The sequence below is a fragment of the Oncorhynchus tshawytscha genome, linkage group LG06 (assembly GCF_018296145.1).
Source record: "Oncorhynchus tshawytscha isolate Ot180627B linkage group LG06, Otsh_v2.0, whole genome shotgun sequence".
Lineage (NCBI taxonomy): Eukaryota > Metazoa > Chordata > Actinopteri > Salmoniformes > Salmonidae > Oncorhynchus > Oncorhynchus tshawytscha.
In genome coordinates, this window is record NC_056434.1 from 18,929,139 (window position 1) to 18,955,106 (window position 25,968).

Sequence of the window (25,968 nt, forward strand, 5' to 3'; positions counted from 1 at the left end):
GTAATATTTCTCCCTCGATTCCACAGCACTCCCATCATCCGCAAACAACGACCTCCCAATATCAGATCTCACCTGAGAGAATACATCGTCAATCATAATGGAAAACAACAAAGGACTAATCATATCAAAATCAAATCAAATTAAACTTTATTTGTCAAATGCGCCGAATACAATAGGTGTAGACTTTACCGTGAAATGCTTACTTACAAGCCCTTAACCAACAATGCAGTTCAAGAAATATAGTTAAGAAAATATTTACTAAATAAACTAAAGTAAATAATTAAATGTTACACAATAAAATAACAACAACGAGATTATACATGGGGTACTGGTGCAGAGTCAATGTGCGGGGGTACAGGTTAGTCAAGGTAATATGCTAAAGTGACTATGCATCACAGGAGGCATAGTCACTTTTCAGCAAACTTAATGATGGTGTTGGAGTCGTGCCTGGCCGTGCAGTCATGAGTGAACAGGGAGTACAGGAGGGGACTGAGCACGCACCCTTGAGGGGGCCCTGTGTTGAGGATCAGCGTGGCGGATATATTGTTACCTACCCTTACCACCTGTGGGCGGACTGTCAGGAAGTCCAGGATCCAGCTGCAGAGGGAGGTGTTTAGTCCCAGGGTCCTTAGCTTAGTGATGAGCTTTGAGGGCACTATGGTGTTGAACGCTGAGCTGTAGTCAATGAATAGCATTCTCACATTGGTGTTCCTTTTATGCAGGTGGGAAAGGGCAGTGTGCAAAGCAATAGAGAATGCATCATCTGTGGATATGTCAGGGCAGTATGCAAATTGGAGTGGGTCTAGGGTTTCTGGGATAATGGTGTTGATGTGAGCCATGACCAGCCTTTCAAAGCACTTCAGGGCTACAGATGTGAGTGCTAAGGGTCGGTAGTCATTGGGCAGGTTACCTTAGTGTTCTTGGGCACAGGGACTATGGTGGTCTGCTTAAAACATGTTGGTATTACAGACTCGGACAGGGAGAGGTTGAAAATGTCAGTGAAGACACTCACCAGTTGGTCAGCGCAAGCTCACAGTACATGTCCTGGTAATCCGTCTGGCCCTGCAGCCTTGTGACTGTTGACCTGTTTAAAGGTCTTACACACATCGGCCTTTGTAGAGTGTGATCACACAGTCTTCTGTAACAGCTGTTGCTCTCATGCATGTTTAAGTGTTACTTGCCTCGAAGCGAGCATAGAAGTAGTTTAGCTCGTCTGGTAGGCTTGTGTCACTGGACAGCTCCCGGCTGTACTTCCCTTTGTAGTCTGTAATGGTTTGCAGCTTCTGGATGAGCATTTTCTTCTTTGCTTATGGCCTTATACAGCTGGTTTAGTGTGGTCTTAGTGTCAGCATCGGTTTGCGGTGGTAAATAGACGGCTACGAATAATATAGATGAGAACTCTCTTGGTAGATAGTGTGGTCTAGAGCTTATCATAAGGTACTCCACCTCAGGCAAGCAATACCGTGAGACTTTAATGTTAGATATCGCGCACCAGCTGTTATTAATGACACTTCCCTGGTGGGTACCATTATCTACCTCATAGCTTTCTGACAGAGCTCCCCACCCTCACTCGTATTGATCGCCCAAAAATCAAATGTATCCAGTTAAAACCCTTTGTCCAACCCTCATGTTATCCAGCTTGATATGTAGGCCTTCCTTCCGCATCATATCACGAGCCATCTCTACATCAAAGAAAATGGCTACCACCACCTCTTTATTTGCCTGTGCCTTAAGTATGACTGACTCGAGACACAATACAGGTTCCATCGTTCCCCCTGCTTTTCCTGAACCCCCTTTGATATTGTGACAGTCCTCTACTCTTCAGAAAGTACATCAGTCTTTCCGTTATCATCCTTTACATAATTTTACATGCATGAGATGTCAACTCTATCGGCCTATAGCTTGAAGGACTAGTATGGTCTTTTCCAGGTTTCCGTATTGGCACCACTACCACCTGCTTCCAACTTCCCGGCAGTTCTAGCTAATGCTCTCTTCATCTCAGCCAATGTAAAAGGTTCATTCAATGTATCCCCCACCATCTCTCTCTGATCCAGGACCACCCGCATGTCCTCCAATACTCCCTCTTAGCTGTAATTATGGGTATGTTTTCAACATTATGAAAGCCCTTTTCCTACTCTTCACTGTTTCTCTACACTCATCACTCCACTATTGGACTGCGTTACTCTTTCTCCCCTCTGTACCACCTGCCTTGCGGCTCCTACTATTGCTCTTCTTATTGCATCGACTGTTTCTATAGCTGAATTAAGATCTACCTGAGACAACTCCTGTTCACTCAACTCCTGAAACAAAACCCACTCCGCTTTCCCAAATATCCATCTCCTCAATCCATTTCCTACCAATTCTTCCTCCCTCATTCCTACAGTACATATGATAGGATAGTGATCACTACCCACTGCAGATTCTTCCAAAACCTTACAACCACATCTGCCTGCCATTGAACTTGAGATCAAAGTAAGATCCAGAGCAGATTCATTTCAAGTTACTGGGTCAATCCTGTTCCCCAGCCGTCATTAAGACTCACAAGCCCTTTCTCATCCAGTAGTTTCTCCAACACTTGTCCATTTACCTAAGTCTGTCACCCTCCCAAGAGTGTACTATGAGTATTAAAATACCCACACCACATTACCCATCTCCTATCTTGACCTTCTACATTCCCAAGGACCCGCAACTCCAGTCTCTTACACGGGTTGTAAAAGTTCACTATTACCATATTCCCCCCTCCCAACCACCACTACATACTCCTGTTCCACTCCCTCTCCCACACACCTATTAGGGATCCCTCACTTTATAAAGGTAACACACTCCCATCCTCTCCCTGCCACCTTATCTCTACGGACTGCAACATAACCTTGTATTACAAAACCTAGAGTAGGTTTTAGCCATGTCTCCTGGAAACATATAACATCAGGTTTGGCTGGTAACTCCTGAATAAACTGGTTGAACTCTTGCCCATTAGCCATCAAACTTCTGGCATTCCATTGAATGATTAACACCATAATGCAAATGAACCAATACATGATTCCTGGCTGGACTGATTCTCAATCTTATTGAGGTCACCCTGTACATTTTCCCATGAAGGTACTGTGATCCCAAGATACCTCACTGCCTGCTCCACTATGTACTCTCCCCCATTCTGCTCCCTCCATCATGCCCAACCTACATCCCAATTGGCCCTGGAATACCTGCTCTTCTAGGTGCCCCGATTGTTTCTGTGTGAACTACCTTCACTGCTTCTGCATACGAGATGTTAAGCTCACTCCTCACCTGCTGCACTTCCCACCTGTCTTTTCATCACTGAACAACCCCCATATGCTACACTATGGGCACCCCCACAGTTACAGCACTTTAACTGGACCCCATCTCCCCAATGCACGTTCTCCCCCACACTTCGCACATCTCCTTTTGCCTTTACACACCACAGCTACACGCCCAAACCTTTGACAGTTATAGCAATGCAATGGTTTTGGAACATATGCTCCCACATAGTAACTCATATACCCAATCCTAAGTTTTCCTGGCAATACCAGATCCTCAAAGTTTAGTAGCACTGACAAGCTATCCACCTTCTTCCTTTCTCGTGTAATAATGCCCTTCACCCACTTCCGTCCAGTTTGATCCAGCATGCTACTATCAACCACACGTTTACATACCTGCTTGAGTTTGAGTACCAACTCATACTGTTTAGCATTGAAACGCACCACCACCAAACTTCCATCACGAAGAACTTTAGCAGACACAAACTCTTCTACTCCAAATCCCTCATCAACGCGATAGGCCTCACCACCGTAAGTCCACCTTGATCCTTAAATTTCACCAACACCTTGAACTCCACTTCTCTCAATACAACACTGTGAACCCGAACCTCCCTCATCATCACTACTCTCCTCTGACAAGACCTGCAAAGGCTCCTCAGGCTTCCTCTTCTTCTTAACCTTTACTCTTACTATACTTCTACTTTTTTCCATTCCATCACTACACTCCATCCCGTCCTCCTTAACTACTAACCCCTCTACCTTTCCATCCATCTCTGATCCAGTCACAGTCCAGTGTTGATCAACCACCTACACCAGATTTCTGTGTCAACCTGTTGTTGTGGATATCTTCCTCTCTCGATGTTATGCAGATTAGTTTAATGATTGGTACTTTGCTGTCGCATAGAGGCACGTTGATCGCATGCATTCCTCCAAGCAGGTGGCAGTAACGTGCAATAGAAAATCAGCGACGGCTGATACGCTCGTTTTTCCTTAGAGGAAGAAGTTACTCGGAAGTGGCGATTATGAATGTCAAAGACATGCATGGTGGCCATTTGTGTTATCCCTTACCGCAAGAAAGGATGGCAGGGTACGGATTATTCTGCTCTACAATGAGAATTAAATGCTTTGCGACCAATACACCTGTGAGATTTTGTATGAGCAACCTGTATAGAATTCCGACGCGTGGATATGCAAAGAAAGTTGGTAAGTAAATGGCGTCTGTAAAAATCCTTCTCCCCCACAATAAAATGGTGCGGTGGATAATATGTTTACAAGAAAATGTCTCTAGCTAGCTAGTTACCATTAGAAAAGATAACTGGGTGATGAACCCAGGAACAGGTAAATTACAGGCATGATGAGCAATGTTATTTCTTTGATTACAGTATGAATAATTATAGCATCAATATAGTGAGGTAGCTAGCTACTTGCTATGTACCACAGTTCCTGTCATAACTTCCTGCGTGAATGCATGTGCAATCAAAATAATTATTTCACACCCACCCACTGAATCATAGTATCTGCCTTGCTTTTGCATGTTATCTCTAACTGTGAAGTTTATCTCAAGGCACTGGATCTTTAGAATTTAATCGGAGTGTTTCCTTGCCACTTAGCATTCAGGACAATATCTTGAGCCAATGATGTTAAATATATGCTATTGCATTTCCAGATCAATTAATCGGTTAATAAATGTAACTGTTTGTAAGACTTATAAAAAATGTATCTATAAATGGAAACAATTTCATATATGTTTATCAAAAACACTGGGGAGAAATGGCTAGAACAAAGCAGAAGTCCAATCTTGTTCATGTTCTCTAACTCATTGTTCCATGTTTTGTAATAAGACCAGTGAAAACCGTGCTAAAGTATAGAATGAGTCATAACCTGTTTTCATCCCAACTTACTCTCTCTCTCCCAGCTGCCAAAGGGAAGGGCAAGGGTATGGTGAAAGATGTGCTGAAGGGACCGGAGGTTTGTAAGGACCCTGTGAAGCTCACCTCTCACGCTGTTGGAGTCAACATTTTTAAGCAAGGAGACGACCCTGCACTGAAACCTCCCGAGGAGTACCCAGAGTGGTAAGTGCTCAAATATGGTACTACCTTGAGAAGATAGCTGGAGATCAGTTATGTTTTTCTGGGATATTTTATTAATGCTCAACTTCATGTCCATGAATAGCAGGTTTTGTTTTAAACATATAATGTTATTAATTAATAATTAATAATAATTACAAAGCATTTCATATGAACAATTTAAGTGACACCAAGCTGCTACCTCTCTTGCCTCCCAGGCTGTTCCGGTTGCAGCTGGGTCCCCCTAAGAATATCCATGAGCTGGAGCCAGATAGCCATGAGTACTGGAAGGTCCTGAGGAAGGAGCACATGTTGCGCTTTAACAGGTTACACAAAGGGAAGAAGCTGTAGGACCCAGAGCCAGTGAAAGAGAGCCCCTCAGTGATCAGCTGCTCTCTGCAGATCTGTGTTCTGTGTACACCAGACACTACAGCATAGCTGTAACCTGACCGACTCAATACTGTCAGTCAGTATGTCACCTTTCTGCTGAAAAGGAATCACCAATCAACTTGAGAACTTGGACTTGTTGTAAGTAAAGTCAAAAAGAAAGACCTGGATTTTTATTAATCTTAACTTTTGCCTTTTGATTTCTTATCTCAAATGTTACCATCTATAAGCGTCTTTGAAAAATATCACACATTAAATTTTCACATGTTATGTGAGAGTAGGAGTTTTGATTCACATCTTGCAGATGGCATCTGGAATACTCTGATGCATGGCGGTGCTAGATACTTTCAGAAAAATGAAGGCCTTGTTTATTCTTGTCATTTATCAGTGAACACCTGAATAAATACCCGTTGAGGTCTATTTATTTCATGCAAGAGTTTGTCTATCAATGGTGAATAAACATTCTAAATTCAATGACTGTTTCTGTTTTTATTATTATTTTTATTTTGATTAATCTGCAACATGTGGTTGAGTTCGTTGATCATTCCAAGCTTCTCTGGCTGAGTTCACAATTCTGATATTTTTTCCACTAATTGGTCAAGCACATCAGATGTTTTCTCAACAGCTCTTTTCCAGGGCTGATCTGATTGGTCAAAAGACCAATTATTGAAAAAGATCAGAAAAGGGGCTACCTGTCAAAATGCATTCTTAGATATACTGTATATTTCCCCCTGAAGCTGAGGGTTGGTGTGAATCTATTGGCATAGATAGAGAAGGTGAAAGGAGGCTAAACCTAAAATGAGATTGGCATAGGCAAATTACTGTAGGCTACTTCTGAGAGAGAGATTTCTGAACTAGTAGAGTTCGGTCTGTCTGTTCTTCCACTGTAAATTATTGAGGAACTTATCTAATCGAAAACATCATCGGAATCGGTAAAGAAGCAGGGGTTTGTATGCTTTGAGATAAACATAGTAGTTTACGTGGATGAAGAAATTTATCTTAGTTTATTCCGTAAGTATCTGAATAGAATGCCAGTAAATGGATGCGCTTTCAGTTTTTTGGTAAATTTGGATAAATAGGCTACAGCAGTTGGCAGATATTTATTTGTTGTTATAATCTAATGTGTTAATTTTTAGGGGGTAGAGCAGCTTTTTTTTGTATACATGTTATAGCTTTTAGCTAGGCTACGTAAAATCAAACCAGATGTTATTTTTGCATGCTTTGCATACCAATCACTAAGCGTCAGCAAGTGAAAGTTGTGGCAGTGTCTTCTGTAGTGTTCTGCCATCACAGCCACTCAAGGTGTGACTGGCACCCTTGACTCTGGATGACCACTGTTGCAGTCGAATTACCGCTTAAAATTGTTTTAATTTGAAAACTGTGAAAACTAGGATAAATAACCATTATTTACAATTGTTATTTTCCCTCCAAACAACAGTATTGTTTAAAAACAGATTAGAGATAGATGACTGGTGACTGGAATGGGACTTTAAGTGAAGGAGCTCGGGACAGGTTAGCTGACATGCTGGACAATGCCAAATGTGGATGGCGACAACTTGCCAATGTTATCACAGCAATATCGATTCTGCTGCAGGTGAGACTTTGAAATTAAACACTCAATATTAAAAACATTGACTCAATCATTACAGATTTGATGTTGATATGTAAATCCATACCTCATATTCTTCACAGAAGAATCTTTGTCATCTTTACCCAATGATAACAGTCAATCTGTAACTTTTTAATTTGTGAAGCTGTGGAAGTCTAAAAGATGGCATAAAGACCCATGGAGAGAATGAGTGTTTCTCCTGACCTGACAGGGGTTTGCCACCATTGATTGACAGTGAGAATGAGATGATCAGCTGTTCGTTCCAGATTCTCAGCCCGACAGGCAGCCCCGGCCGCTACCTCCTGGAGAGACTGTCTGAGCGCTCCTTCACCCTGGGCTTCCTGCTGCACTGCTTGAAGACAATGGAGCACCATGATGCTGTCCAGTACCTCACTGCCACAAATAGTCAAAACCTCAACAAATTCCTGACTCTCTCTCTCTGAAATATGTGACATATAGTCCAGCTCCATTTTGGCAAAACATCAACACTACAGGCATCCTCTCAGTCATCTTACCTGGTGTGTGCGCGTGTGTGTGTGTTTGTGCGTGCGTGTGTAGTGATGGGGCTGATCCAGCTAACAATGCAGCCCAAGGCCCAGCATGCTACAGAGGGAGGCAGTAGGTGCTGGTCTGTAAGGCCAGTGGTCCTACTGCTATTGGCTACCAGTGGTTCAGAGGCAAAGAAGAGGTCAGTCCATTGCATATTGCAGTCATTATATACCCAGTTCCGACATACAGTGAGAAGTGCTTTTGATTTGAGGAAAGCATTTTAGACATGCAACACACAAAACATGAAGAAGATGCTTCCATGCCACTGGGCAGTGAGTGAGATAACAGGTTCTGGGTGGAAGCAGTCCAGAGCTGGTCCTTTGCCCTTTAACCCCAACCTACCATGGACACTGCACCTGCAGGTTCAAATATGGAGAGAGCTTAATCTTCTCCCAGTGTGCACATGTCCGCCTGGTACGGTCAGCTAGCTCCAGCGCAGTTAACTCCATGATAAACTATGATATTAGAACATAAGGTAATGTGTCCTGATTCGACCCATATCTGGCATGAACTCGGGACATCTGCCAAAATGCGGTTTGGTTCAACTATAACACTGACATTTTGCCAAGTCAGAGATGAGTCGCCGAGGCCGAGAGGTATGAGGACAGGAGTGTACACATCAATTCAGGTTACAATCACTGATTCATAAACCCTTTTTGGTGTTTATCAAATGGCACGGTATGGATGCCAGTGTAGCCTAATAGTAACTGAAGTCTGGACACTGACTGTAGCCTCACATGTAGCCTATTATAATGTTAACTCCTGCAGAATTAAGTGTTCCTGACAGTAAAATGATAGACCAAATGTACATTTTGTCTCAGGAACATGAGTGGAGAAATATTATTTCTTTCTTTCAACATCTTGAGAGAATGCGATCGCACGCTTAGGGACCTGTTGTGTAGTCTAAACGTGCAATTTCATTCAGCTATATAAAAGATGAGAGTATTTCATTTTCAACCACATAAAATATGCATCCAAGACGAACTGAAATACTAAAAGAAAGGTGTTGGATCATTTTCACAGCTTCTGATTTTCTTTAAACCAGTCAAACGGATGTCATTTGGAAATCTCCCTGGTCCCCAAATGTCCTCGCTCCATGAGAGGAGCAGAAACGACAGAGAAAACTTTACCGATGTCAACTAGATTGTTGATGATGCATTGAACATTCTATCAATTTCTGACATTATTCTGATGAGCAAGGTTTATTTAATATTCTGGACGAGCATCAAGTAATAAAAAAAGAGAAGCTACATGTACCTAATTACAGACAAGTTGACGAACAAATAGACTACCAAATGTCGGAAATTCTAAGCAGAAAAATGTAATATTCCAGCACCGCCTGTCTTTCAGCTGTCCCTGAGTAACATGTGCAGGTAGTCTACATGAGCCTTTTGAAGGGATTGTTTGACAGTCAAATGAAAACGTCATGACTGGTTGTGTTTATGCCACATTAAAAGGTAGGCTAATACATTTTAAAGTTAAATTACAAATCTTTACTATTAGGCCCACAGAGATCCTATTAAATGAATAGGGATTCTATATGTAATTCTATGATTAGGCCCATATACACTACTGTTCAAAAGTTTGGGGTCACTTAGAAATGTCCTTGTTTTTGAAAGCAAAGCAAAAAATATTGTCCATTAAAATGACATCAAATTGATCAGAAATACAGTGTAGACATTGTTAATGTTATAAATTACTATTTTAGCTGGAAACGGATTATATTTAATGGAATATCAACATAGGCGTACAGAGGCCTCCATCATTTTAAACTAGTTGAGTATCAGCATTTATGGGTTCGATTACAGGCTCAAAATGGCCAGAAACAAATAACTTTCTTCTGAAACTCGTCAGTCTATTCTTGTTCTGAGAAATGAAGGCTATTCCATGTGAGAAATTGACAATAAAATGAAGATCTTGTACAATGCTGTGTACTACTCCCTCCACAGAACAGCGCAAACTTGCTCTAACCAGAATAGAAAGAGGAGTGGGAGGCCTCGGTGCACAACTGAGCAAGAGGACAAGTACAATAGAGTGTCTAGTTTGAGAAACAGACACCTCACAAGTCCTCAACTGGCAGCTTCTTTAAATAGTACCCGCAAAACAACAGTCTCAACGTCAACAGTGAAGAGGCGACTCCGGGATGCTGGCCTTCTAGGCAGAGTTTCTCTGTTCAGTGTCTGTGTTCTTTTGCCCATCTTAATCTTTTCTTTTTATTGGCCAATCTGAGATATGGCTTTTTCTTTGCAACTCTGCCTAGAAGGCCAGCATCCTGGAGTTGCCTCTTCACTGTTGACTTTGAGACTGCTGTTTTGCGGGTACTATTTAATGAAGCTGCCAGTTGAGGACTTGTGAGAAACTTGAATGACGGCATCCCTCCACAGCCAGGGCAACTGAAAGTGACTTCAAACTTTGCCACGTGAGATTCTTCTCTGCCGCCTAAAAGTACCTCCTTCACTCAAAGACACGTATCACAGAATGTGTTATATTAATCTCTGATTATGCCTCCGCGTGTGGATGCAAAGGCCTTTGAGGTGAACAAAGACGATGTGTCCAATGTTTCCTCAAACAGAGAGTCATGGAGGACGAGAAGGTCACAGTCATGCTGGACAGGGTGGCTAAAGGTATCACTATTACTGATTACATTCAATATACCTTATTTAAAAAATACATATTTCAAAGTATTGTGACATCATGAATACCAATCTTTAAAAATGTCTGTTAATGTAGTTTCTCTGTTTGGTTCATGTATCTGTACAGACATGGGTCTGTGTGAGCTCACGCGAGTGCGGCAGGCTCTAGAGTTAAGCAGTAATCTGTCTGAGCTACGTGCTCTCACTGACCGCATCCAGAGCTCTTGCTGGTCAGAGACCACCTCAGCACGTAACCTGCTGTGGACCATAACACATAGTGAGACCTTTGGCTTATTCACCTTGCATGTTTCAATCAAGGTACATTAGTGGAGTGACCAAATGGGTTTTGAAGCTGGGTCATCTGTGTAAATCAAGATAGCATTATCCATGAGCTAATGCTCTTGGAGCTGCTATGAGTTCAGGTAGAGCTAAGTAAGCACTGCATAATGGCTTCAATAAGCATTGCCTGTCTCTGTCCAGTTCTTCCAGAGAACCGTAACCTGCAGTTTGACTGTGGCGTGAAGGTGTAGCTGGGCTTCGCAGCAGAGTTCTCCAACATCATGGTCATCTACACCAGAATATTGGAGAAGACCAAGGACATTGGGTCCTGCTTTGCCAATCTCACAGACTTCGCTGAGGTTAGCTGCTCTATTGTCAAAACATCTTAATATGTTCAATAGTCTTCCACTGCTGCACAATCTGGCTTGGTATAGCACAGTAATATGTTTCTGTCATGTAGACATGTAATCTTACTCGTTCCTGTTTCCTATTGTGTTCTTTATGATGGCAGGTTTTGGATATGGATCTGAAAATGGGTAATCAGGAGAGCCTCCTAGATGTTTACTGCCAATGGACATCCTTCTGCCCCCGGAGCTTCCAGGCCTCTACACCCGCCTGAAGGGCGTACAGAGACTCAAGGTGAGGGTTCAAATTACACACTGACTCTTGGCGGTTCCACAAAACAGTGGGACCAGTGTTAGTATTGGAAATCCAAATCGGATATCTTTGTTACCAGATTTGTCAAAATCAAATAACATTTTATTTTATACATGCACCAAATACAACAGGTGTAGACTTTACCGTGAAATATGTACTTACGAGCTCTTTCCCAACGATCCAGAGTTAAAAATAAAAACAATATATTGGAGAGCCCAGCAACCCTGTAGGAACCTTGCTGAAGGTGATTATGAATCCCTTCTCTGTGTAGGCCTGTGGTTTATATGAGCTATGTGACTATCCCTTTTTATGAGCTCTGATGCATCTGTCTTAGCTTGTTCTCATTACAGAAGGAGCTGACATTCACTGTGTACCTTCAGTATCAGTATACGAACTTGGATGAGGAGGTCCAAGAAAAGCAAACTTCATTGTGGGCAAACCACTGGTATCCAAACTAAATCTCCACGAACCTCGGCTTCTCCGCTCCAACTCAGCCTTCTCCTCACTTGACCTTCACTCATTCAGCCATTCCTCCTCCTTCCCAAAGGGCTTTGGGCCAAGCTTCCCTGCCTCAGAGACTTCCTGCAATGTCTCAGCCTCCACCTCCTAGTCATATTACTCTGAGCCAGGTGAGTCTGTCACCCCATCTTTCACTGGGAAGGTCAATCTACAGGTAGAGGATGACAGTGCAGAGTTGTTTGATTCTGACTCCCCTCAGCCTCTCACGACAACCTACCTCATGGTCAAGTAGAGGACCTCACATATTGGTTCAGTAACATGCAAAACTTCCATTCATGTTAGTCCTGTCAATTTGTGGAACGTAAGCGTGCGACCCATTCCGTTTTATCTATAGACATACACATTAACTTATTGTGCAACTTATTGCTCTACTGTATTTTAGTCAATGCCACTCCGACATCGCTCATCCTAATATATATTTCTTAATTCCATTATTTTACTTTTAGATTGGTGTATTGTTGTGAATTGTTAAATACTACTGCACTATTGTGACTAGGAACACAAGCATTTCGCTACAGTACACCCGCAATAACATCTGCTAAATATGTGTCTGTGACCAATCAAATTGGATTTGATTTTCATTTGAACTAGCATTACAACAAATTGATCCTATAACCTGAATTGTTTATATGTTAAAGGATACAGAGATTAAAAAATAATAATAATTGTAAAGGGTGTTTGTGAAAATTGTATGAAAACATAGTGCCTTTTCTATAGTTCAAAGCAGAACCATTACATTTTGGGCATGGTATTATTACATTATTTTCACATTGTGGTATGAAATATTAGTCATTATTAAAAACATAAATAACTTATTAAACTGTGTTTTTGAATTCAGAATTTCAAATTTCCCTTTAATACTATATAAACAAATAATTTCCTAACAAGGACACTGCCTGGGATGGTGGTTGGATGAGTGTGCTTGTTTGAAATGGAAAAGTGTTGCGGTAGCTTTTGATAAAGAAGAACATTAAGACGAAGCAGCTGCTTTATAAGCGGGATGCACTGTTGAGCACCAAACCCTGAGGGTTTCATGCTGATTGTATGGAGATTGTGACAGCTGTTTAAATGGCATCCCTTGAGAAGGCAAGAACCAGATGTATGTCAGGAGAAGTGCAGTATTATCATAAGGAAACGTATACTTGGAATACAGAGGAGGAGTGGACAGGGAAAAAGAGAGGCAGAGGAGGTCTAAGAGAGAGAGGGAGGGTGAGCTTGAGTCAGTTCAAAATGGTGAAAAAAAGGGAGATGGTTTGTTCTTTAACAAACCATGGTAGAAAGTGTAAGCAGAGTGAGCTGAAGACAGGAGGAGAAATGGAAGTGAATGAGGTCAAAGTATCGGAGGTGGTAGGTGTGGTGAAGTTCTCGGAGCCCAAGGCTTGCGCCATGGGTCAGGATAGAGATGAGTCTGTGACAGTAGGAGTGAAGTTTTTGGAAAAAGTGGACCCTTGCCTTTTGGCTGATCCATTTGTGGTTTCAGGGTGGGTGAAAACAGAGTTGGGTGCTGTGGAATCGGTGAGGGTAACCAGAAGTGGTCTTGTGATAATTGTTTGTGTTTTTGCTGGTCAGAGGGAGAAGGCGCTCTGCATTAATCGAATGGAGGCGAGGAAATGTGAATTGTTTTGCTCTGAAGAAAAGCACGCCATTGAATGCAGTGATTACTGGGGTAGCAGTAAATGTAAAAGTTGACCAACTGAAGGGGAAAGATCCCAAGTGTTTGTGATACTAGTCGTTTGGTGCGACAGAGACAGGTTGGCGTGAGTGGTGAAAGTGAAGAGTCATTGTCTGTTCTTTTGAGTTTTGATGTTGAGTCTTTGCCCGACAAAGTGATGTTAGGATATATAAGTTATCCTGTACAAGCTTTTGTGCCGAATATATTACATTGTTGCAGGTGTCAAGCTTATAGGCTTGTGGCAGCAGTGTGTAGGATGGAGGTTCCTAAGTGTGAGAAGTGTGCAGAAGGCCATGAGACAAAGGAATGTGTATCGATGGGGAAAGTAGTGGTATGTGCTAATTGTAGGGGTGCCCATGGAGCTGGGTATCAGAAATTACCCGTGCGAGAGAGGCCGGTCGAGGTTTCCAGGGTTAGAGTAGTGCAGAAGTTGTCCTATGCTGAAGCAGTGAAGAAAGTAGAGGAATATGGGTCAAGGCGGACGGATCCTGAGAGGAGTGGTGTGAGTAGTAGATATGTACCAGTAAAGAGGGATAGACCAATAAGTTATATATGTTTCAGTAATATTGGAATTTTTGCATTTATAGCGATGGTTATCAACTGTATTGCAGGGATGGAACGTAAGTCGCAAAAAGGTTGTGGTGGCAGCTGCAGAGAGGTATTTGTGTGTGAAACTTGACATCAGAAGAGTTACAGGGTGTGTTAAGTGGTGGTGTCCCATCCTTTCAGGTTCTTGGCATGAGGTAGGATTAAATAGATTTAAATAGTGAAGTATGGTGATGTTATTTTTTGTGAGTGTAGTGTTAGATGGTCGGGTATTTGTTTATCAAGTAAAGTATAAGGGAGTTGTATTCCAGTCTAGTAGGTGGCGGTAATGCAGCATTTATTGGATGCCAACCGCCGTTAAACTTCATCGACAACGCATCACCGGGGGCAAACTACCTGCCCTCCAGGACACCTACACCACCCGATGCTACAGGAAGGCCATAAAGATCATCAAGGACATCAACCACCCGAGCCACTGCCTGTTCACCCCGCTGCCATCCAGAAGGCGAGGTCAGTACAGGTGCATCAAAGCTGGGACCGAGAGACTGAAAAACAGCTTCTATCTCAAGGCCATCAGACTGTTAAACAGCCACCACTAACATTGAGTGGCTACTGCCAACACACTGTCAATGACACTGACTCTACTCCAGCCACTTTAATCATGGGAATTGATGGGAAATGATGTAAATATATCACTAGCCACTTTAAACAATGCTACCTTATATAATGTTACTTACCCTACATTGTTCATCTCATATGCATACGTTGATACTGTACTCTATATCATCGACTGCATCCTTATGTAATACATGTATCACTAGCCACTTTAACTATGCCACTTGGTTTACATACTTATCTCATATGTATATACTGTACTCGATATCATCTACTGTATCTTGCCTATGCTGCTCTGTACCATCACTCATTCATATATCCTTATGTACATATTCTTTATCCCCTTACACTGTGTATGACAGTAGTTTTTTTTTGAATTGTTAGTTAGATCACTTGCTCGTTATTACTGCATTGTCGGAACTAGAAGCACAAGCATTTCGCTACACTCGCATTAACATCTGCTAACCATGTGTATGTGACAAATAAAATTTGATTTGAAGAGGAAGAACACTGCCACCTACTGCCCTCGGGTACAAACTGTTATCAAAAAACGCATGCGCAGTGGAATGTCCTTTTCAAAGTACGCCATTTTGTAACAGTAGACCGCCTGTTTTCGCGCAAGAGAGCAGCTATTCGGTGATTGCAAACACTTTTTTGTTGCGTTTTCTCAGTGTAATAATGGCTGAAAACTCTTCGGCAGGAGAAGCTGGGGCTGTTGAGATTCCGGAGGGAGCGATTCGCAAATTGTCGGAGTTGAGAGTCATTGACTTAAAAGCCGAATTAAAAAGGCGAAATCTGGACACCATTGGCATCAAGAGTACGCTGACTGAGAGGCTGAAAAAGGTAGACATGCTAACTAGTAGATGGATAGCTGTGCTAATGTGCTTGGTATTTTGCCAACTGAGATGACCTTTCGTGATAATTCCACAATTAAGTGGAACCAGTATAATTGAATTAGTTAATATAATTATCAATAGTTAGCTATAACCACTAGCATTAGCTAAATTTGATATTTACTCCAAATGGAAAGTGAACGTTAGTGAACCATGGCCTTGCGTGGCGTTAGCCACATGGCTCCCTTTCCTCGAGTACCCCTACTCCGTATTCTAGAACTAGCACACCCAATTCAACTACCAAACGTCTTGGTGGTTAGTTCTACCATTTGAATCATACGTTCTAGTTTTAGAATGCATAAAATACGTTGAATGGAGGAGGGTAACTTACTGAGAGGTTAGGGCGGCGCACAATTGACCCAGTGTCGTCCGGGTAATGGGATTGTTTGGCCTGGGGGGCATTATAAGTAAGCCGTCATTGTAAATAATATTTTGTAATTAACTGCCCTGCCTAGTTAAATAAAAATAGAGGTTTGCGAAACACGGCCTAGGCCTGCAGCTAGCTGGTTCGAATCCAGGCTGTATCTAAACCGACCGTGATTGGGAGGCCCATAGTGCTGCACGCGATTGACCCAGCGTTGGCCGGTGTAGGCTGTAATTTTTTCTTAACTAACTTGCCTAGTTAAATAAAGGTAATATAAAGATGTATACATAGCTAGCTAACGTTAAATAACAATAATTCCACCAGCCAGCACCCTTGTAGCCTATAACTGACCACATAGCCCTGTGTTTGATAGCCAAATTGGCTTAACTCCTGAAACCAGATCTAACATAGTTGGCTAGGTAGCTAGATAACATCATTCATTCACCATGTCATCATCAATTTCTCCACAGGCGATTGAAGAAGAGGGTGGAAATCCAGATGAGATGGAGGTTGTTCTCGATGGAACTCCTAAGAAGGCACTGGCTAAACGGACCTCCAAAGGTATGTTAAAGGGGTGGGAGCAAAGGTCTTAAGTCAACAATAATATCTTGAAGTAAAGATAAAATATATTACAGAGAGACTTAAAATGAGACATTGCTCTTCTGCAGGGAAAAGACAGGAGAACGATGAACCAGAGGACTGCACCATGGAGGAAGATTCGGGTGATGGACAGGTGTGTATCAACTGTTGAATCACCTGGTTTGATCTAATGTAATCGCTTTGCTCTACTGTTAGTCTCCCTGGATAACAATCTATTGATGAATTCACTTCCCTTCAAGGATGACATGGAGAACATGCAGGACATGGACATCCTGGATATGAATGTGCTTGATGAAGCTGAGAATGACAACGGTATGCCAGGAGAGGAGGAGTATGACACGGATGAAGTCCTGAATGAAGATGAACACGACATCGGTATCTCTGGCTCTATTGGGCCAATGGGCAAAGCCAAACCTGAAGAGGTGAGACACATGCGCAAGAGTTGTGTGGAACAGTCGTGTCTAATGATGTTTCCAATATTATCTTACTTGTTTGAAATGTTGCACCATGCTGGTGTGTGATTATTTTTTTCCTCTTTCTAAAACTAGGATGTACAGCCTAAAGTAGCAGACATGGAAGATAATGAAGATCTCACTTGCCCATCAGCTAAGGAGGTATAGTTGGTCATTTGTTTGTAGTTGGAATGAAAACACACTGAGTGGCTGTAAAAAGCCATTTGTGGTTGGTACCGACCAATGTTACACTAGATACATTTTCCCTTTATTTCTTTAGGTTCAAGAGAAGGTTCTGGATCCTGAAGACTCAAAGGAAGAAATAGGTACCTTTTGAGAAGTGGTTGGAAGTTCATATGAATGCACACTTTCCTTTTGCAGTGTAAACCTTGGAATGCAAGTCCTTTAGATACAAATTATTGCTGTGGTTGGTCAGAGACTGGAAATCCAAAGATAATTGCTGACTGTGTGTTGATGCTTGTTAACTAAAATTGTTAAATACTCACATTTATTCTGTCCATTTTTGGCACCCTCCTATTATTAACACAGAACTGGTTAACAATCTGAAGCACAGAGCCAGTAATTAAAGATGTAGTTAGTGAGATGTTGCAAGTGATATGCAGTGTTTTTAGGTTGCCACACAAAGAGCCAGAAGAAAAGAAGACTGAGGCCCATTTGAAACCAACCATTCAAAAGCCTTTTTAGGACTGACTAATATTCTCACTGGACATGAGACTAATGGAATTCTGAATTCGATGTCACTTACCACATTATGGACACTCATGAAGTCAGCAATTGCATGAAGACGGACCTTCCTTGTGCCTCTGCTGATCTTGTGGCTTTCTTCAGATCAGATCTTTTTCTACCTTGCGATCAGGTGTACTGAAATGGTCGACTTGAATGAGGAGTTATACTGCTTGGTCAGTCTCTTTGGTTTTTCCAGTCTCTTGTTACGTGTATATCTGTGTATACATAGTTCAATGACAGCGGAGGGCCACGTCCTTTTCCAGCCTTGCCAGTTCCACGTTAACCATTGCTGTGTTTCAGAAGTAATTAAACTCTGCCATTCTATTCCTGTTAAATCCGTAGAAAATGAGAAAGTAGCCGGGTCTTGTTTATCTGAGCCACTAAATGAAGAGTGCCAGGAGCCACCAACTGAAGATCAAGGCACCATCGGGGACACAATCAATGTTGCAGAGGAAGACGATGTGTGCGACACCACTAATGCAGAGGAGGCCATCAATGTAGAGACTGAACTGTCGAGTAGCGACAAGGACGTTGCTAAGCTAACTGAACGTCAAATGAAAGATGCTGAGAACACGCAAAATGTCCCGGAAGAGACGGTTGACGCTGAAAGTACTCAGGCTGTTAGTGTAAACGAGCAGGGCGAAAGCGCTGTTGATTCTGAAATGGTTTCTAAGGCTGAGGGTGAGGAGGAAGACAAGACTGAAGAGAACGCTGCAGAATCAACGGCAGTGAAAGAGTCCTCTTCTGTTGAGGGCGATGATCAGAAAAAGAGGTTTGTTGTTTTCTGTCTACTAGAACAATGGCTATCTGTTGCATTGGCTCCTTTTTAGCAAGTTTTGGTGCTCTTTTGGAGGCAAAATGGTCTGCGCATTTGTCAAGTTTTCATTTTGTCATTCCCCACCTATACCTCACCTCTTAACCATCATAAAGTAATGTATAGATGCGGTAAAGAGGTCAATGGAACTTGACCAAAACAATGGAAACGTGTGGGGGAAAGAGCCCAAATCTCCTCATTGCCCCCCCAAGCAAAATGACTCTCCTTTCAGGCTATTTGTGTTTTTTTACACTATTAGGTAAAAATTTGAGTTTAATGCTTGTATGGATGTCAACCCCAATGAATGTTCATGTCATCTTTTCCAACTGCATTACAGCTTATACGAACAGGACTTTAGCAGTCACTTCTAAACCTGAAAATGCACTGCTACTAAATGTAATGCAGCCCAATCAATACAAATGGGCACCGTTCCGGCATCCTTCTAGCCCTCATGGTCTACGTTCCCTTGACCTCTTTACTGCATCTATTGGGAGTTTCTTTGGCCATCTAAGGCACCCTAGTGACATTGACACCAACCCAATCACTGATGTTGTATATGTTGGGGATAATTCCTGTGTGCACAGGGTAAGTATAATTCATCTGGATGAGACCCCCTCCCCCACGTCTTTTTTAATATACAAATATTAATTGTGTGTTCTCTTTGCCTTTAGTTCTGATGAGGAAAAGGGTAGCAAGCCTGACTCAAAAGAGGATAAGGGTAAGTGTGAATATTGTCCCCCTCTATCATTTTGTGATTGGGATGTCCATTGTAGATAATGTGCTCTCACCTGAATGAGGTGCTGAATCAGCTCTGAGTTGAATGTCCACCTTAGTCATGTTTGTCTGTGGTCCAGAAGCCCCTGCAGGCAATGCTCCAGCTAGTAGTGGCAGAAACCTGTGGGTTAGCGGGCTCTCCTCCACCACCAGAGCGACTGATCTGAAGACTCTGTTCAGCAAGTATGGGAAGGTCAGTATCCTGAGGAGAAATACCACCCTTTTTGGTATGTGCATGAATGTACACTGAACAAAAATATGAATGCAACATGTAAAGTGTTGGTCCTATATTTTATTTCAGCTCATCTCTGAACATCTCTGAAATGTTCCCTACGTGCTTAGAAACATATTTCTCTCAATATTGTTTACATTTATCCACCTGATGTGTCATATCAAGAAGCTGATTACACAGGTGCACCTTGTGCTGGGGTCAATGAAAGGCCACTCTAAAATGTGCAGCTTTGTCACACAACACAATGTAACAGATGTCTCAGGTTTTGAGGGAGTGTGCAATTGGCATGCTGACTGCAGGAATGTCCATCAGAGCTGTTGCCAGAGAATTGAATGTTAATTTCTCTACCATAAGCTGCCTCAATGTCGTTTTGGAGAATTTTGCTGTACGTTGACCATCCTAACAACGGCAGTCCCAGCCCGGGACCTCCACATCGTCTGATAATAGCCACCCGGACAGCTGATAAAATTGTGGGTTTGCACAGCTGAATAATTTCTGCACAAACTATCAGAAACCGTCTCAGGGAAGCTCATCTGCGTGCCCGTTGTCCTCACCAAGGTCTTGACCTGACTGCAGTTTGGTGTTGTAACTGACTTCAGTGGGCAAGTGCTCACCTTCGATGGCCACTGGCACGCTGGAGAAGTGCGTTTCACAGATAAATCCCGGTTTCTACTGTATGGCGTTGTTTGGGCGAGCAGTTTGTTGATGTCTACGTTGTGATGAGTGCCCCATTGAGTAGTGGTATGGGTAGGAATAAGCTACGGACAATGAACACAATTGATTTTTATCAATGACTATTTGAATGCAGAGGTACCGTTATGAGATCCTGAGGCCCATTGTCGTGCCATTCATCCGCTGGCATCACCTCATGTTTCAGCATAATAATGCATGGCCCCATGTCGCAAGGAGCTGTACACAATTCCTGGAAACTGAAAATGTCCCAGTTCTTCCATGGCCTGCATACTCTCCAGGCATGTCACCCATTGAGCATGTTTTGGATGATCTGGATCAACGTGTACGATCAACCTGGTCTTCCGGTTTCCCCATCAGTCTCCAGCAACTTCGCACAAGAGTGGGGCAACTTTCCATGCCACAATCAACAGCCTGATCTACTCTATGCGGAGATGTCGTGCTGCCTGAGGCAAATGGGCACACCACAGTGACTTGTTTTCTGATCCACTTCCTTCCTTTCATTTGTAAACATCTGTTGGTCACACAACTTGTCTGTATTCCCAGTAATGTGAAATCCATAGATTAGGGCCTAATGAATTTATTTAAAATGACTGCTTTTCATTATGAACTGTAACTCAGTAAAGTCTTTGAAATTTGCGTTTGATTTTTGGTCGGAATAATTGAGGAAGATGTTCTTTTGGAGCCCACACACACTTTTCCTGCCCAACAATTAGGGTCCTATCATTCTCCGTCCCTCAGGTTGTTGGTGCTAAAGTGGTGACTAATGCCCGGAGCCCCGGTGCTCGCTGCTACGGCTTTGTCACCATGTGTTCCACAGATGAGGCCACCAAGTGCATCAGCCACCTGCACAGGACAGAGCTCCATGGGAGAATGATCTCTGTTGAGAGGGTGAGGGTCAATATCTACCACCGTGCATATCAGTTGCCTTTGAGACCGACCACTGCTGTACACAACAGTAAACCTGTTGTTTCTCAAATTAATGGGTTGCCTTCATTCAGAGAAGTAAGGTTTGACCATTCTAATCTGTCACTTTGACCTCTGTTCCAGGCTAAGAATGAGCCTGCTGGAAAGAAACCTGCTGACCAGTCTGGCACCGATGGGAGACACTCCTCAGACTCCAAGTAAAAGCTGAGAACACATCATTACACATTAAGTTATTATGTAGAGTATGTCATGTAGTCTGTACAAGGTATGACAGCAATCCATGCTTTGGTTTAATTTCCCTAGCAGTGGCTGTTACTGTTTCCAATGCAAAAGTTTTTGCATTTGTCGCACAAATCCCATTCACATCATGGGACTGATATTAGCATTTTTCCCACGCATGTTCAAGTCATCTGACTTTGGTGAGCTTCACAATCAATTTTAAATACATAGGGATGATTTGGACGTGTGAGAAATTCGTGCCACAAATGCTAAAATGTTAGCATTTTGAAACCGTGCCAGGGAAACTAAACCAAAGCATAGATTTTAGTCCTACCATGTCCATAGACTGCTTACAGGGTAAGGAAACCAATGTCACTTTGTAGTTTGGGTGAACTATTCCTTTAACATTTTCTCTATCCAGGTCTGATGCAAACAAGGACGAAAAGGCTGAAGGAGAAGTCGGGAAAGATGGAAAACGCAATGAGAGAACAGTGGTGATGGACAAGTCTAAGGGAGAGCCTGTTGTCAGCGTGAAAGCCAAAAGCAAAGACCGGGTAAGATACCCACATGCTGACCTCTGTGCTCCATCTATTGAACTTTCACCTCAAACTTTTTTGAAAACTAGTTACGCTACATGATCTGTTATTCAATCCAGAGCACCAGGAGTCGTGACCGCAAGTCTGCAAGCAAAGAGAAGGATATACTGTCATTTGACCAGATCAAGGAACAACGTGAGCGAGAGAGACAGAGACAGCGGGAGAGGGACATCAGGGAGGTGGAGAGACGCAGACACTCTGGGTGAGGAGTTGCTCTAGTTGCAGGACATTTCACCGGAAGCCAGCTTGTTATAACAGTTGGTAGTATGCTTTAAAAAGGGACTCTTCATTTAAAGTGGGATCAGCTAAAAATATCTCTGGTCCTTTGTTTGGTCCAGCGAGCGTGACCGCGGCAGTGGTGCAGACGGTCGCACGGAGCGCGAGCGTATCCGCCTGTTCCGGGAGAAGGAGGAGCGTGAACGCCTGCTGCGTAAGAGAAACTGGCTGGAGGTGGAAAAGGAGCGGCTGAACTTTGACCGCTTGGAGCGTGAGTTCCTGGAGCGTGAGCGTCAGCGCGTGGAGTATGAGCGCCGGCGTGAGCAGGAGAGGATCCAGCGGGAGAGGGATGAGCTCCGAAGGCAGCAGGAGCAGCTGCGCTTCGAGCAGGACCGCCGGCCCCTCAAGAGGCCATACGCCGACGTGGACAGCAGGTACACATTTTATCCCCCCCTCTCCATAGCATAAGTACGGTTTGAATTACCAGGTCGCTAGATTTTAGTTTATTTTTACAGGGACAGTGCACATTAATCAACGTTTCAGTAAAAGTGCCGGTTTTAGCCAACCGGCTAATTTTCACCCGCAGTCCCTGGACAGGTTTTTAGATCGATACGGCCACAACCTCAGCACCTATAGATCTTCAGTATGCATGCCTGTCATGTAAAGGTGTGCGTGGTTTGAGAATACTTTATTGCGACTGACTGACAAAGACCTGCTGCTTGTAGGAAAGACAACTGGCAGGACAACAAGAGGCTGGCTATGGATGACCGCTATGGGGGCGCTCAGACTTCGGTCGCCAGGAGCGCTACCAAGACTTTGACCACAGGGACCGCAGTCGCTACCAGGACGATTCCGTCATTGACAGGTACAGAGTAGACTAAGGTTATTTGCCGCGAGCTGACACCAGCTGTTATGAAGGTTTATGACATCATTGTTGTGTAGCCCTTATGGGGGGGGTCAAATATTTTTAGACTGATTCTATAACAGATGCCTATATGTATACTTGTGTAAAAAGTAGTATTACTGGTCAACTGCTTGTGGTGGTGAATTTGCAGTTGTATGCCACATGCTTTGATCAATGCTGGATGTTTGTTTAATAATCTGAGCTCTTTCCTGTAGGAGGGACACTTCACGGGCTGTGGTTGCAGACCGGGATAGTGCGGTAAGAGACATGGCCATATGTATGCATTGAGGTTCTTGTAGTACCACCTCTGTTTTTCAGCATTTTCTCCCATTTAGTGGCTTTTTAAAGGTGTACCTGATTGTTTGTTTTTAATCATGCTTCCCTCTCGGCAGCACTTCTCCGACCGTACCGAGAGGCACGGGAGGGACACTCGTGACACCTGGACCGCTGCAGGAAGTTATGACAAGCGTACTATTAATCCAAGGTCAGCTTGATTTTAGATGGCTTTGACAAGTTTATTTACCTCTCACCAGTTGGAGACCAATGTGTGTTCTGCACTTCTTTGCGTCAACTGTCCGCTGTTTCTTTCAGGGTGGGCCGTGACTGGGACTCAGGACGAAAAATAGATGGGGACCGAACATGGCAAACAGGTAGAGATGGTGGCATCCCAGGCCAAAGTCACATTGGGGCACGGGGAGGAATGGCAGGGTAAGTTTATATATATATATATATATATATATATAGCGTTATTTACTGTTTTCATCACACACCAGTCAATGTAGGATTAGGAAATGTGGGGCCAGATGGATTCATCTTTTGAGCCAGGTGCAACTTTTTATTCCCTCCCGTTAGGATAAACCTTTCAGCAATACTGATGCTTAGTGTCTTATCTCACCCACAGTCGTGGTGGAGGCTACATGCCAACAGGGACCTCCCAGTCCCTCTCTGGAGCTCTGAATCGTCAGAACCAGATGATGCAAGGCAGTGGGATGCAGGGTGGCGGGGCATTCGGTCGCCGCTACTGAGGTCTGAACACCCTTGTTCCCAGTCACACGTTTAAGTGTATGCAAGTGAAACCGTCTGCAGCTTGTATATTGCTCACGGAAGCTTCGTGAATTCAGATGTTGCTTTTATAGTCCCTTTGACTTTCTTTCCTCAAACTAAGACACGATTGAACTGAACATCTGAGTTTTAAATGTCTCTGATCAGATCATCCATTGGCTTTTCATTCGGAGTGTCCTTTTTGTTTTCAAATTGATTTGGATTTTTTTATTCTATTTTTGGTGTATTTTAAGTGATTTTGTATGGGTTTGAATTTTGGTAGAAATGCTCAGGAATGCGTCTGCTTAAACCGTTTGCTAAAACCTGTGGGGAACTTGGTTGCGGAGAAGTACGAACCCATTAATGATCATGATTGTTTCAGACTTAATTTCAGTAACTGTCATTGTCTTTAGTTTTTGTACTTAAACAACTATTTTTCAGACTTTGTATTGACACTGTAACTTCTTCACAGAACAGAAGTACATGTTCACAATAGGAAACAAATCAACCGTGTCAGATTCAACTGCAGTTGTACTATACCACTGGATGGCACCTGATGGCTATTTTTCTGTGAAATGAAAATGCTGCCTAATAAAATTCTTTTTGCAGTGCAACTGCTAAACAGTTTTTTGACGTGTCTTTCTCATCATAATAACGATATAATGATTAACATTTACCTGTCAAACTTGATTAACAACAAAAGGCTCATGGTAGATGTATAACTCTCCACAAATCCAATAGAATAGTGGGCTTATAAGAGCTCCGGACTCTTCATGCAACCAGAAAAAGAGAAGGGACATAATCCTTGTGAAATGTGCTTGTGTGCATTTCAGGTTGTTTGGGCCTTACATTTAGCAGTGGTTAGGTTAAAAATCAGAAATTGTATAAATGGGTTTAGCCATAATTATTTTTTTTTGTGGCTGTGTTAACTAATGATGACCTTTCCAAACGTGTGCTTGTCACTATAGCCACAAAGTCAATTGTGGCTAAACTGCATAATTCTAAAATGTTTCATTAAAATCTGTTTTTAATACTTAACCACTTTAACCTTATGCCTTACCTTGAATTAAGACAAAAGCACATTCAATTTTTGTACCATTCAGCCCATTTTGCTGTTGTAATTAGTGACAACCTTTCGTGTGTTGTAAACTTGGCTGGTTCGCGCCATGCATTCAATGTGACGGCTAAGACAGTTGCTTGCAAATGGGATCCACCCAAAGTGATTTCAAGTGGAAGATACAGGTACTTTTTTACAGTTAATCCTTAAATCTGGATTTTGAGTTTTAGGAACCATTTAGGTATAGTATTAAAAAAAATGATTACGGAAAATAGGTTTTTGACCTTACTGCTATTAGCCCAGCGTTTCCCAAACCTTGTCCTGGGAACCTTAAGGATGCATTTTAATTATTTTATTTTTTACCCTAGCACTACACTAATTAAAATAATCAAAGCTTGGGTTAATTACTTGAATTGGTGCTAGGGCAAAAACTAAATGATGTATCTATTTCGGTCCCCAGGACTGAGTTAGGGAAACCCTTAGCCCATAGAACCGTTTTGAGTAACAGATTCATACAAAGAAATTAATGTTGGCAGATAGGCGGTACCAACTTCACACAAGTTCGTGAGTCTTGTGGGGGTCAAAGAGCGAGACGGTATGCCAAACCGTTTGGATGCAACAGAAGTTTGTGAGGA

At 42.7% G+C, this 25,968-nt stretch overlaps 2 protein-coding genes and 1 pseudogene across 2 annotated transcripts; all 3 read left to right on the top strand.

Moving 5' to 3' along the window:
- The first annotated feature begins 4,277 nt into the window (after nt 1-4,277).
- mrpl54 (mitochondrial ribosomal protein L54) lies at nt 4,278-6,202 on the top strand. The gene is made up of 3 exons (XM_024425325.1): nt 4,278-4,478; nt 5,191-5,347; nt 5,560-6,202. Exons 1-3 carry the CDS (start codon nt 4,298-4,300, stop codon nt 5,690-5,692), a joined length of 471 nt encoding a protein of 156 aa, XP_024281093.1. The 5' UTR covers nt 4,278-4,297; the 3' UTR covers nt 5,693-6,202.
- A 1,380-nt stretch (nt 6,203-7,582) lies between these two features.
- On the top strand, nt 7,583-12,065 carry LOC112253275 (annotated as a pseudogene).
- Nucleotides 12,066-15,380: 3,315 nt separating this feature from the next.
- LOC112252196 (scaffold attachment factor B2) lies at nt 15,381-24,903 on the top strand. The gene is given in 20 exon segments (XM_024423227.2): nt 15,381-15,650; nt 16,535-16,625; nt 16,733-16,797; nt 16,904-17,086; nt 17,213-17,278; nt 17,397-17,442; nt 18,206-18,635; nt 19,349-19,395; nt 19,532-19,644; nt 21,115-21,264; nt 21,424-21,497; nt 21,941-22,073; nt 22,175-22,317; nt 22,454-22,765; nt 23,057-23,105; nt 23,108-23,196; nt 23,451-23,493; nt 23,628-23,719; nt 23,827-23,943; nt 24,137-24,903. Coding segments are annotated over 20 exon segments (2,532 nt in total). The 5' UTR covers nt 15,381-15,485; the 3' UTR covers nt 24,261-24,903.
- Nucleotides 24,904-25,968: the final 1,065 nt, after the last annotated feature.